This window comes from Daldinia caldariorum, assembly GCF_022478825.1.
Source record: "Daldinia caldariorum strain CBS 122874 unplaced genomic scaffold F4812scaffold_9, whole genome shotgun sequence".
NCBI lineage: Eukaryota > Fungi > Ascomycota > Sordariomycetes > Xylariales > Hypoxylaceae > Daldinia > Daldinia caldariorum.
In genome coordinates this window covers 848,798-860,879 of record NW_025953045.1, presented here as the reverse complement: position 1 = coordinate 860,879, position 12,082 = coordinate 848,798, and the positions used below count along the sequence as shown (strand labels likewise).

At 46.3% G+C, this 12,082-nt stretch overlaps 3 protein-coding genes across 3 annotated transcripts; all 3 read left to right on the top strand.

The window, feature by feature from the left end:
* Positions 1-974: 974 nt before the first annotated feature.
* F4812DRAFT_459684 (Non-histone chromosomal protein 6) lies at positions 975-1,486 on the top strand (the record flags this gene model as incomplete). Its single annotated transcript, XM_047937590.1, has 4 exons — positions 975-1,038; positions 1,146-1,241; positions 1,295-1,416; positions 1,472-1,486. 4 exons carry the CDS (start codon positions 975-977, stop codon positions 1,484-1,486), a joined length of 297 nt encoding a protein of 98 aa, XP_047789891.1.
* Positions 1,487-2,773: 1,287 nt separating this feature from the next.
* Positions 2,774-3,342, top strand: F4812DRAFT_401290 (uncharacterized protein). The gene is made up of 2 exons (XM_047932231.1): positions 2,774-2,861; positions 2,948-3,342. Exons 1-2 carry the CDS (start codon positions 2,859-2,861, stop codon positions 3,197-3,199), a joined length of 255 nt encoding a protein of 84 aa, XP_047789890.1. The 5' UTR covers positions 2,774-2,858; the 3' UTR covers positions 3,200-3,342.
* A 768-nt stretch (positions 3,343-4,110) lies between these two features.
* On the top strand, positions 4,111-6,797 carry F4812DRAFT_401302 (uncharacterized protein). The gene is made up of 9 exons (XM_047932232.1): positions 4,111-5,014; positions 5,082-5,158; positions 5,224-5,294; positions 5,354-5,424; positions 5,508-5,585; positions 5,691-5,920; positions 6,017-6,128; positions 6,210-6,337; positions 6,418-6,797. The coding sequence occupies exons 1-9, from the start codon at positions 4,545-4,547 to the stop codon at positions 6,681-6,683; spliced, it is 1,503 nt and encodes a 500-aa protein (XP_047789889.1). The 5' UTR covers positions 4,111-4,544; the 3' UTR covers positions 6,684-6,797.
* The last annotated feature ends 5,285 nt before the right edge of the window (positions 6,798-12,082 follow it).

Here is a 12,082-nt window from a genome sequence, read left to right as displayed (position 1 = left end):
GTCTGGTCTGTCTTGACGCCTGCCCGCTTTTTGGGTGCAGACCCCCCTCCCTCTTTGCACCCTCCCTTAGAAATTGGGGCAGTCTCAAGTCTGGCTTTGCACACAATCACCCAGGCGCAGTAAAAAGGCAGTAGGCCAACGCTCCCCCCATACAAATTTCCCTCTCTTCTCCCACATACAAATCTCCCACCCAAATCGTCTCCCATACAAACGCCGCCTACACTCAACCTCAATACTTACCCATACAAATCGTGAGTACCTCCATTTATATGGCACTTCACTGCAAACCTCAAGTCACCACAACCACTTCCTTGCATTGCGCGCATCCTGTTGGCGTAGGCGAGTCAATTCGTCCTTGGATAGATGCATCAAGTTTTTTACACAATTTGCATCGTCGTTGGATGTTTTTGAAGCTCATTCAATAGCTTCTTATGAAATTGACAAGTGCACCAACTCGTTGCGAACCCATCATGACATTTCCCTAGCTCAACCCTGCATTTTACTGCGTTTTACTGCATTTTGGACTGGACAATCCCGCTGACTGCCATTGCGCGCAACAGCTTCATCCACCACAACATTACTGTCCAAATCTTCGACAAGTCCTCCAAGGTATGCATTTGGCTTTGGTTTGCTCGATTCCGAGCTTCAAGACGCGGTTTTCACGCGTTGGCGCATACAATTGCATTTGCGACAACAGCGCATCGCATTCAACATGACCATGCATCACCACCTCAAACATGTTTAATTCCCATTTCTGCCCCTCCTTCGCACCTATTCGAGCTGTCGCACGACCAACGCCACCCAGCGAACAAGTTCTCGTGATGCAGCGCATTTCAACATTTTTACCTTGCATTACCCTACATACTCTACATGCTCTACATGCTCTCTACCCGTCAACATTTCATCAATCTCAAATACACATCATTTATCTGGGCTTGCAGGAACTAACATGGGATTTAATCAGATCATCCATCATGCCTAAGGAAACAACCAAGCGTGGAAAGACCGGCAAGGTCGAGAAGAGAAAGGGAAAGAAGGGTAAGTTATACATAGTTGCAATTATTTTTTATATACTTAAGTGCTTGATGCATCTGCATCCCAAGCCTAGCATTGATAAATAACCAACTAACTGATTTGGACAATAGACCCCAACGCGCCCAAGCGTGGTCTCTCTGCCTACATGTTCTTCGCCAACGAGCAACGAGAGAACGTCCGTGACGAGAACCCTGGCATTTCATTCGGTAGGTTTCTATTTTCTAGCGCATTCCGCCCTTCTGCTAACCCCTATCCCTAGGCCAAGTTGGCAAGATCCTCGGTGAGCGATGGAAGGCCCTTAACGACAAGCAGCGAGCTCCCTACGAGGCCAAGGCCGCTGCCGACAAGAAGCGATACGAAGACGAGAAGCAAGCCTACCAGGTAAGCCACTTCTGCTCTCCTTGTTAACATAACAGCGCTGAGCGTAGCTGATTAGGCCGAATCCGATTAGGCTGGCGGAGATGACGAGAGCGAATAGTAATGTCCTCTTATCTTGCCCGCTTGTTGGTCATGAGGTTTCACGACGAAATGACTCCGGTCGTGCGGCCTAGGGGAGCCTTTGACCGTGGTAAATGGCACAAGTTTCCTTTCCAGTCTAATGCGTATGGGATCGGTCGGTGTTGATGCACAGGGAAAGGGACATTGTGCTTTAGTTTTCTTTACATTTTCACTTTAAACTGGACCAGAGCTCGGGGAATTACTCTGGTCTGGTGGCGTTGTCGCAGCTGCTATAAGCTACCTTTACAACGAAGCACGAGGCTATCACGCCGGTGCTCCTCAACAACGCGATGTAAAAATAGTTTGCTCTTACCATTCAAGAGAGTTTTTCGCACACTTCACTAGCATTTAGTCCTAGCTGGCCTATCTTGGCTTGTGATAGAATGATTACGCATTCATAATAATCGCGCCGCTCTCCCACGTGGCTAGGTCCAACCCACCTTGACCCTTACCCGGTAAACAGGTCCATGCGAGGATCTTGTCCCGGAGATCTGGATGGTCAGGGGTCGACTAAGAGAGGTGTGGAAGCAGACGTGGCTGAGATCCTTGCCTACTACTATGTACATATCATAAAACATGTGTTTCTTTGCCCTCCTTATAACAACAACGCCGCAAATGCAAGGCTGTAGAAGCAAAAAGCTATCTAGCCTAAGAGGATTGCATACAGCCTGTCAGCCATCTCTAAATACATCCATCTAAGCGACGTCAAGACTGGGTTTTCGAACTGACATTGCTATTCGTCTTCAACATTCCGCCATTATTAGGCCAGACTGACTGAAGATTGGCCCCGATTGAAAGGGAATCATCGTTGATACAATCCAGCCAATCATCAGACATCTTAAACCAAACTACAGCGTCCAGTCGAGCCCTCGGCGACCGCGGCAGTAGCATATGCAGGGCAGCATACTCACCAAGATATTCCCGTCATACAACATACGTATCCCTACATATCGATCTAGTATAATGCCTAGATCAGTCAGATCTGACGCTCGTGGGGTGCTAGCTGCCCAACTCGCTCCGGGACTAGAGCTAGAAATGTACCTAGAAAAGGCATGCAAGCGCTGTTGCGAAAGCAACGCAACGAAACGTTGGGGTCTATCGCACGCCATCGGATCCTCGATCGGAGCAGTGTATCGATCCCTAGAGCAGAGCTAGAGATGATGCTGGTGTCCTTTTTCTCTTACCTACCTATCTTAGATACATAAGGTATGGCCCAAGGTATGGCCTAAGGTATGGATCCTGGTCTTATCATGTTGCATATTCGACGATATACAACACGACATTCAGTCTATATATCCTACGCTACCCGATAGCCTACCGGGCATATGGTATGATATACTACTGATATTTTTATCACCATACAATACGGACGTTTCTGCATACATGCCTTTCTCTTTTTACTGACTGTCCCTAGGCATTATTTTTGAGAGCAATGCTTTCTAGCCGCCCAACAACAAGCGCCGACAAACATCTATGGCAGACTGAAACACTTATTACCTATCGGCGCTTACCAGACAAAGCGACAGTGTTTGCGACAAAGTGCTGTGGACATACTAGTCTTATCGATTTGTTTTTCTGGTATTCGTTGATCTCAGTTTGCGCCATGTCACAAAGAACCGACCAAAAGAAAGTTGCAAGCTACCCGGCAAAGCATCGTCAGTTTTGACAAGCCCCCCCTCCTCTCCCCTCATTCTCTCATCCAGTCCACTTTCTTCCCTGCATATTTGTCTTATGCAAGTGCTCCCTTCTCCGCGCTGTGAGCATGGTAGCACTGTATGGCTGCTCTACGCCTGATCCGGCCTTTTACGGCCAACGATCCACCAATCCCTGGATCTGGATGCATACGCGCGCTTGCTTAGAGGTTCGCTGCTGGGCTTCGTGGCAGTATCTTACTTGAGTCGAGGGTAAATAATGTTCGAGAAACCCAACCCATCTTTCAGAGCTGCCCGCAATGGCAAACTTCCCGACCAGACAAGTCAAGCCCAATTGGTCCTTTTTTTTTTCTCTTTTTTTTCTTTTTTTAATCTCTCCACGTTCTTACCTATTTGATTTTATACTGTTTCCCCATCTTGAATGCTCTCTCTCTTACGTTCATTTATGTACGTCTACGTCGGCTGATTCCTCCATTAGACGACATAATTGATAATCATCTCTCTTTTGGATTACCACCCGGAGCAAAGGGTTATTGGGTATCGTCGGTTTTTCATCCCGTCGATTAATTTCTTATTTTCATGCACCTTCCACCGGCATCCCGGTAGCTAAGCCACATACACACGTCCATCTACATATCTCGGTCAATGGCATAGTGAAAAAAAATACTAGAGTATTGAAAATTCAAATCTGAGATTGTATAGTCACTAGTTTGTTTTCCATACGATTCTAAGCCGTATCATCGTATAGTATATTTGGTGTTATAGCTTCTTTCTCTTTTTTTTCATTCTCCCTTCTATCCTCGGTGTTTGTTCCGCTCCAACTCCACACACGGCACATACGACTTTGCTCGGCATCGAGCCTATTCTCTGTTTGGGGGAATGCATACCTAACACGTCACCCCACCGTCGTTGGGCTCTGGAACTCACGTTATGAGAATTGCAGAAGCAGATGTTCCTTTCCGCGGGCAAGATTTCCCATTGTTTCTAGAACTTATCAGGTATAACTAAGACAACTTCTTGGGTTTGATTCTCGCTAAGTTGTCGATTTCCCCCTCCCTCCCATACGGCCAACTCTCTCATGTGGAGTCGACGACGATCTTCCGGGTACTTATCAAAAACCGAGTAATAAGAATCTTAGTGTTCCCGAAACCAAAATTAATATTGCTCGCTTTCTGCTGCCTTCTAAAATTACCATCAGCTACCAATATTGTCAGGCTTAGTGTGTAACCGAACCGAATTCCGTGGTGGCTGTGGAGGAGAAACTGGACGGGTTAACTGCAACTTTTTTCTTTTCCTCTTCTTCTGCGGTGAGATATTCTGATTACCTGCCATCATGATACCATAAGGGCCTCATCAGCCATGGATTCGATTCTACGCCGTAACGGAATGCCAACCGCCAGGATGGCGGCCCAACAGCTCGGCCCTCAGTTGCTCAATGGCTGTTTTCTCGAGGCTGATCGCGCCGATATTGTTGGTCTTAATCTCCAAGGGCTACGAAATTGTCTCCCGGAGCAGTTCCACGCCCACCTGAGCGGGGTCATCGAAGAGATCTATAACACGAGCCGCTTGCTACGAGACCTTGCAGAGCAGGCCCAGATTCACGTTTCCCAGTTGCCCGCAGTCTTCGACTACCTCAATGTCATCCTGCCGTGCCTCTGCAAAACGCTCCGAGATATCATGTCGTTCTACGAGGACAAGTCGATGAGCAAAGAGTATCGATGGAGAACCATGTACTATAAACTTGGTAACGAACTCCCTGGCACCACGCTGCCGGCTAGATTTATCATGTATAACCAGTTCCTGCGATTGCTCCAGGAGCTTCTTACAAGGTATAATGAGTTTTACCATCTATGACAACTCGTTGATACGTCCTTCTGCTAACTACCTGATAACTAGGTCTCCAAATTTCGATCTGAATGGAATGGAATCTTTGCGCCTCCGTATTCTTCAACTACGCGCGGCTCGGAAGATGCGTTAGTGACTTATGTCCTCTCTATTATTGTTATTGTTATTAAGACATATCTCATGCCTTCTTTAGCCCCGCCCAGCCCTATAAGAACGGATCTGATCAGACGAGATGAAGCGCTCGAGTTCTGGAATCGAGAGACAGTAAGTGTTGCGGACCTCTTCTCTTCCAAGCGGGGGTAGTTTGTATTGAAACTAGATAGAATTCGCATTGGGCCGAGGCCATCTTCACCCAACCCCTACCGTCTCGGAGGGAATTCAAACATCAAGGAAGGTAGGCTGCTTGCTTACTTGCCTGCTCGCTTCTCCCATTAGATGCTCTACGATCAAAAATTGCAGTTACCTGACATCGTACAGCTCAGATGCGTTCGGCCCGTTGCAGCAGCTCGGTCACCTCCCGCCGCTGCCGCGAGACGTCAAGATCCTGGTCAAGAGGTAATCACCCGTCTACCTAATTCCCTCATAGCGCAGTAGCGCCGGTTTCAGGCTAGGTACTTACTTTAGGTACGCATGCTGTGCTAACGACATACACGCTCCTAGATCATTCGATAACGATCGTATCTCCGTCATTTTCTTCCTGCAGCTGCGAGACCAGGCGCCGTCTCTCCTGATCCGGTCCAAAGACACCAGCCGAATCTGGGTGTCCGTCCTCGGCGTCCACGAGCTGTCTATCCGGCGGGAGAGCGACTCGGTCCTGGTCCTCTCTCGATGGAGTCGGTCGGAGCACAAAGCAAAGCCTTGGGCGAGCTTATCGTTCCTGACCTGGGAAGGTTCGCCCCCCTTTTCTTCTTTTTTTTTTCTGGGAACTCTGAAAAATCAAAAATAATTAGATAAAAAGAAAAATCTCCAAGCTGACTCTGAAGTAGAAATGGTGCTTTTTTACTGCACGTTCTTGTGCCTAAGGGTCCGCAGCCAACTTACGCTCAACGTGAACCCCGATGAATACCGCCTCCACAGGGAGAGGCGTCTGTTCCAAGCGTAAGTTTACAAAGATCCCAAGAAGATAGGTCCCTGGCGAAGCGGCGAGACTGATATATACCTTATATACACGGTGTCTAGTCAAATTATCGACGACGGTTACCGACATGTTCTCATGGTATTCGAAGACAAGGCTACAGGTGGCTGCCGCCTCCACGCTGCCGAGTGGGAAGGCAAGCTACGAGCGTGTCCGATATGGACGGCATTCAGTACGTTATTGGCCATGCACTCACTCATTTGACTAACGGTATCGCCAACTAACCGCGACTTTTCCTCCTCGTACCTATAGTTCCGCCGAACGTGTCTTCATCCTGGCTCCTGCGCAAGTCGAGGCGCCACATCTGGCTGCGCGACATCCAGCCGTACGTGTTCTGGGAGAAATACCGGCCCACGAACCAGCGCAAGGGCCGCTTCGGCGCCTTCGAGCTCGCCTTCGCCAACAGCGAGGCCGCCACCCGGTTCCAGGAGCTGTTCGCCTCGTCGCCCGACGTCTCCGCTGCGTCGGCCGCCCCGGAGTCTTCCGAGCATAACGATAGGGTCGACGAGGCTGCTTAGTGGGTGAACTGATCTGGACGAAGGGGGGAGGGTAATAAGGGGTAAATAAACCCCTCCGGAGACGCATGATATAATACGTGTCGTGTCGTATGAATAACGGCACCCTCGAACCCCATGAAATTCATCTCTCCTCTTCTCACGGATTCTACGCAAGGCAGTACTAGGTAACTCGGATATCGTTCCGAGCCTCCTAATCTCGAGTATTAATCGGTCCGCCCGCACGAAAAATGGGCCTTGTACGATTCAGACATAAAAAAACAAAAGGAACAAGAAAAAGAAAAAGCATATGCGACAATAGCCACACCGACCTTCCGAAACGAAACGACAGATATGCGCTCCCACCACGCTTACGACCGTATCCACGAGCCAACGACGCCAACGATATTTCCTATGTCATATTTATTTACGCTAACGAGATCAACGAACGGAAATGACGACGATGACCATTATGATGAGGAGAGAGGCAGATTGTTCGATGATACCCCCATTTTCCTTTGTCTATCGTAGCATTTAGCGAAGCCTTGATTTACTTGTTTCTCATTCGATGTTACTAGCTAGCTATTTTACATGTATGTGATGTTGTGTAGCGTGTTTTAGGTAGTAATAATGGCTCTGTTGACGAACAGTATCTTGTCGTATAGCTGAGCAGTTTCCTATACAAGTGTTATCTCTTGCTGTTAGGGAGTCGAAGGATAACTCCAGTTGAAAGGAGTACCTTAGGTCTAGGTACATAATTGACTACTAAGTGTTGGTTCTATACTCGGTTATAGAAGTCAAAGGAAGACAGACGTAAGCGTATAAAAGTACGGTTTTATAGCATGCGTTATTATAAACACCCATTGAAGTTACATCGCTCTCAGAGATCATTTGTCAGGGTGAGGCCAGTACCCTTGATGGATATCATCTACAGAGCGAGTGTCAGTGTCGTACATAGAGTATATCGAGCCGAGAGAATAGTCACACCTAGCCTCCTATACACTTATGAGGGAACTTACTACCCTATATATATCCAGTATAGTATACTACTCCTATTATACCCACACATCCCTGACAGTATATGTGAATGGCAGAACATTTAGAATGTGGTCGAGTCATTATTATCATCAATAGTCAAGTATATACCAGGGCAGAGCACTTAGCAAAGGCTGCTATCGATATCGCCACCTTTGTTGCGATTCAAACCCCAATATGTAATATACACAAACCACCCTATCTGTCTGTCTCTTGGTGTCAGGTAAAATAACTAATTGCTATCAATCGCACAAGGTCCAATGCCCATTTGATCAAACGGGAAGCCGATGGATTGATACGTTACAAGTGAGACTATCTGTCAGACCTAGTTCTCAGAGTGAAAAAAGTTGATTAAAAGAGAAGAATCTAACAGATCCTCCGAGATCTTCTCATACTCTCTAACAGAGTTTACTAGTGTACGTTTTATCCTCACAATATGTCCCTCTTTCAAAAAAAAAAAAAAAAAAAAAAAAAAAGAAAGAAAGAAAGAAAGAAAGAAAGAAAGAAAAAGCACCGCCTCCACGAAAGAAAAAGACAACGTCCTCGTTGTTCCAACAACTATCCGATGCGCTTGAACAAGCGCTTCTTTTCGTCTTGGGCTTTTGGTACTGTTGCTTCTATGAGCTTATCGATTTTAGCATCAAGTAGCGAGATAGTTTGTTGCAAACTAGTCGATTGTTCATGTAACTTTTGAACTTCTTTTACTATCTTTGCATACCTCTTGTCTAACGACTGATAGACTTTATACACCTTTTTGTGTAATTTTTGCAGTTTTCGATGGTCAGTTAACTTTGGCTTTCTGACCTTTTTTTTGACTTTGGTTTTGCTTGTTCTGCGCTTATTAGTGTAGCGTAGTAGGTTTTTGACTCCGAAATTTTCAATCCTTCGGGACATAGTGCTTCCTCGTTTATTACTTCCTCTTAACTTGACGATAACCCGTGCTATTTAATAAGGCTTATGTATGTTTTATCCTCACAATATCCAGGTTGGGAGATGCCCAGATGTGGTGGACTGCCCGACTTACGGACACGCAGAAAACTGCAATGTCTATCAGCTTGGAATATGCTCTTGGATCTATGTCGCTGTGTTGACTTGATTGAGGAGAATGAAAACGACTTGATCTGGATGGGTCACTCTGGATCAGTCTGCACAAAGGGTTCTCCCAGAAACCGGAAAGCTCGGCAGCCATAGGGTTGACGTCGGTCCTGGTCGGACAACACCAACGATAGGTCGACGAGGTTCGTGAATAAGGACCATTTGTTGGAAGCCGCTTGTGAAATAGATTCCTCCACACCCGTTCGCCGTCTACCTGTGACTAGGCAGGTTTCTGCCTTCTCCCACTGCCTGCCAGGTTGAACCTGTCACCTCCAGGCTCCAGCAGATGGCGAATTCCGGTTGGCAGGGTTTGTGCCTCTTCTTCCCATGTTGGGACTTGGACTGATGATCTTGATCTTATTGTTGTATTCTTCAAACTATCTGAGATATCTGACTGAGACTAGGATTTCCTTTATCTTGACTAGTCTTTGATAAGATCATTATTGACACAATCGATAAGCCTGAAAAGCGATGACTATCTTGTTGTCTGACATCCTATCTCTCGATAATAATCATTTGGTTCTGGTGGTTTCGGGGGGAATAATTGTTTTGTTTGCTATAGTTGTTGTTCTGATAATTGGCGTTGTTGCGGTTGTTCCAGTTATTGTTGTTGTCGTTGTAGTTGTCTTTATAGATGGACTTTGCTTCCTGGAGGAGAATTGACTCTCTCATCTATTTCGTGAAGGAATTGGCCAAGAGTAGTGGCGGCGGTGGGCCTAATCAATTATCTTTAGATCCAATATTCCAAAAACTTGAACACGTGTTCAAAGTGGTTCTTTACTGGATAATCGCTTTTGCATCTCGGATCACACTGTTTACGAAAGGACGGAGTAACTTTCCGTTCTTCATGTTGAGCAATATAAAAGACTGGTTCTTCAAATCTTGGTAGGCGACGTTAGGGTGTTATCCGAATCTGCCAATAAGCTTTTGACAGATGTATTCTATATTACCCATGGCCATGGCGTCTCTTTCCATCCCTGACAACTCTGTGGTTAGCCATTGTTGAGCCGTGCGCTGTAAGTACGATGATCAAACGGCTTTAATCTTGGCTTCTCCTTGTGATCGGGTAAGATCCTCCAATCGATAAATAAAGGCAAAGACATCCGTGTAGATAGTGTATTTCAAACTTAGCAATAGGCACAATCTTAACGTCGTGGCCTGACGCTGAAAACCACTACCTCATATCATCTTGGAGGGCAGATAGAGACTCGGAGTCTCCAGACTCCAAAACCAACGTTAGCCAGGAGCCTTTAGGACCTCGTACTACCATTGGGCCACCACTTGAATCGCCTTCTCCACCATCGCCTCCAGGGTGACCTCGCGGCCGAAAGGTTGTGTGCCAGCTTCGCCTTGCCAGCCGAAGATGTTGTCGAAGCACTGCAGATTTACGGTGATGACAAGGGAAGGGGGTTCGGGAATCGCCAAGGAGCTGCGAATACACGACAAGTAACCAGTGACAATACTCTCCGACCAGTATTAAGGCAGTAAATTGGTAGTCATTGGCCCCTCTATACTGACGGATGGTTGCCAAGGTATTATAGACTTGAGAGTATAATAAGGTCTCCGAGGGTTGCTGGCCCATCTTGATCACAACCGAGTGTGACGAATTTCGAAGCAGTCCGACTTACGCGAGCAATTCAAACTCTCCTTTGACGCCGCGAAAAGCAGTCGATCCCCTGAAGAAGCCAAGCGGCTATTCTTTAGCAGGGGATTCTAGCGATAATAGACCTCAGGAGAGTCTGTGTCAAGGTTTGAGTAGAGATAATTGTTGTTGCACAAAGGAGGGAAAAGGGAACCAGTAGGTAGTCCCTCATCTAGCTACCTTATACACACGATGGTGACCCGCCAGGGTCTATGCTATAGAACCGTACCGTGACAGTCTGGATTGGAGCAAGATCTCCTTCGCCATGAACAAGCCGAATGGTTATTCTTTCCAGTACGATCTGGGGTCGTGCAACTATAGAAAAGTGCATCATTGGCTGATCTACAGCAGGCGTTGGATGTTGTCTGGACGAAACCCGAGTTAGCCACAACTGAGAACGGACTCGTTCGGGTTACATTCGCGGAGGATGTGCTCCTTAGCAATGTGATGGGCATTTCCGGCATATACATCTTCAAGTTCGTCATGTATTCTATGATTGACCAGGTGGCGCTTGGTTGTGGGACATCATGTCGTAGTTCCGCATCTATAGTATTGAATATTTGCCATATCTGTTGGACTTTATCGTCAATACCGTATGCTCGGCATGTTCTCGTGACTTCCATTGCCCACGAATATATTGAGACGTTCTTCAAACGCACAACGTCTTTGACGTTTGAAGTAGTGCCTTGACATCGTTGCCGTTATACAGAGCTGTAAACATATTAACAAGAAGCTCAGTAGGTAGGTAAGGTAGGCTTTGGATGCCGGTTGATTTACATACTATAGATAGGGGAGATAGCATCTCCATTGCGTGTTGTCTTCCAACGAATAAAAGGCGGGTTTGGAAAATAGAATGTATCTTTCTGTTTATTCGTCTGTTTGCTTGTTCCGACATAGTGTCGAAGAGGAGTCTGTCCTTGTCAGGATTTGATGCCCGTGATAGAGAATTGGTTGGAAAGAGAGATGATTTGTAGTAGACATTAGGATAGAATATAGGAGACGTCATAATCCCGACCGTTCAAGAAGTGCTGATTGCCTATGCTGAACAGTGTTGTGGTAGTAATAAGCTGTTGGAACATGCACGATCTCTTCCAGTGATCTTTTGACCGTGCGATATAGCGGCGTTGAGCTGGGTTGGGCATGCTGAAACTAATGTGTCCTGCCCTTATCTGGCAGAGTTTCCCGCATAATATATAAAGTCGAGCGTAGTGCCTGATTCCCGACGTTTGAAAATACTACCAAGGAGGGAAGCCTTGATGTTAGGTAAACTTCGAAGTCAATATGGATTAAATAACTGGCAAGCCGTCCGTAGGCGATGAGTTTGGCAGGGTTGAATACTTGTGAGGTTGTTATCTTGAGGTGACAATAGAAAGTATAGAAATAATTTTAGTCTTTCGCAAGGGACCTTGAGCTGATGGGTTAGGAGATACCTATATAATAGGGTGTTGAATCTTGAGAATATATAAGTTTGAGGCTTCTCTATTTATTTATTTATTTTTTTTTTTAAAAAAAAGCAAGGAATTTTTTGACAAAGTCGCTTCGACCTTCCCACCTTCCCGTTGAAATAAAAGTTTATGTTAGGTATTAGTACCTACCTACCTAGGTAGCAGAACAAAAGGCATCGCGCTTTCCATTTAGTGATGAGGTGACT

Coding starts and splice junctions, on each gene's coding strand:
- F4812DRAFT_401302 (XM_047932232.1), top strand. CDS start 4,545: ATGGATTCGATTCTACGCCGTAACGGAATGCCAACCGCCAGGATGGCG. Junction 5,015..5,081: donor CTCCAGGAGCTTCTTACAAG/GTATAATGAGTT, acceptor CCTGATAACTAG/GTCTCCAAATTTCGATCTGA. Junction 5,921..6,016: donor ATCGTTCCTGACCTGGGAAG/GTTCGCCCCCCT, acceptor ACTCTGAAGTAG/AAATGGTGCTTTTTTACTGC.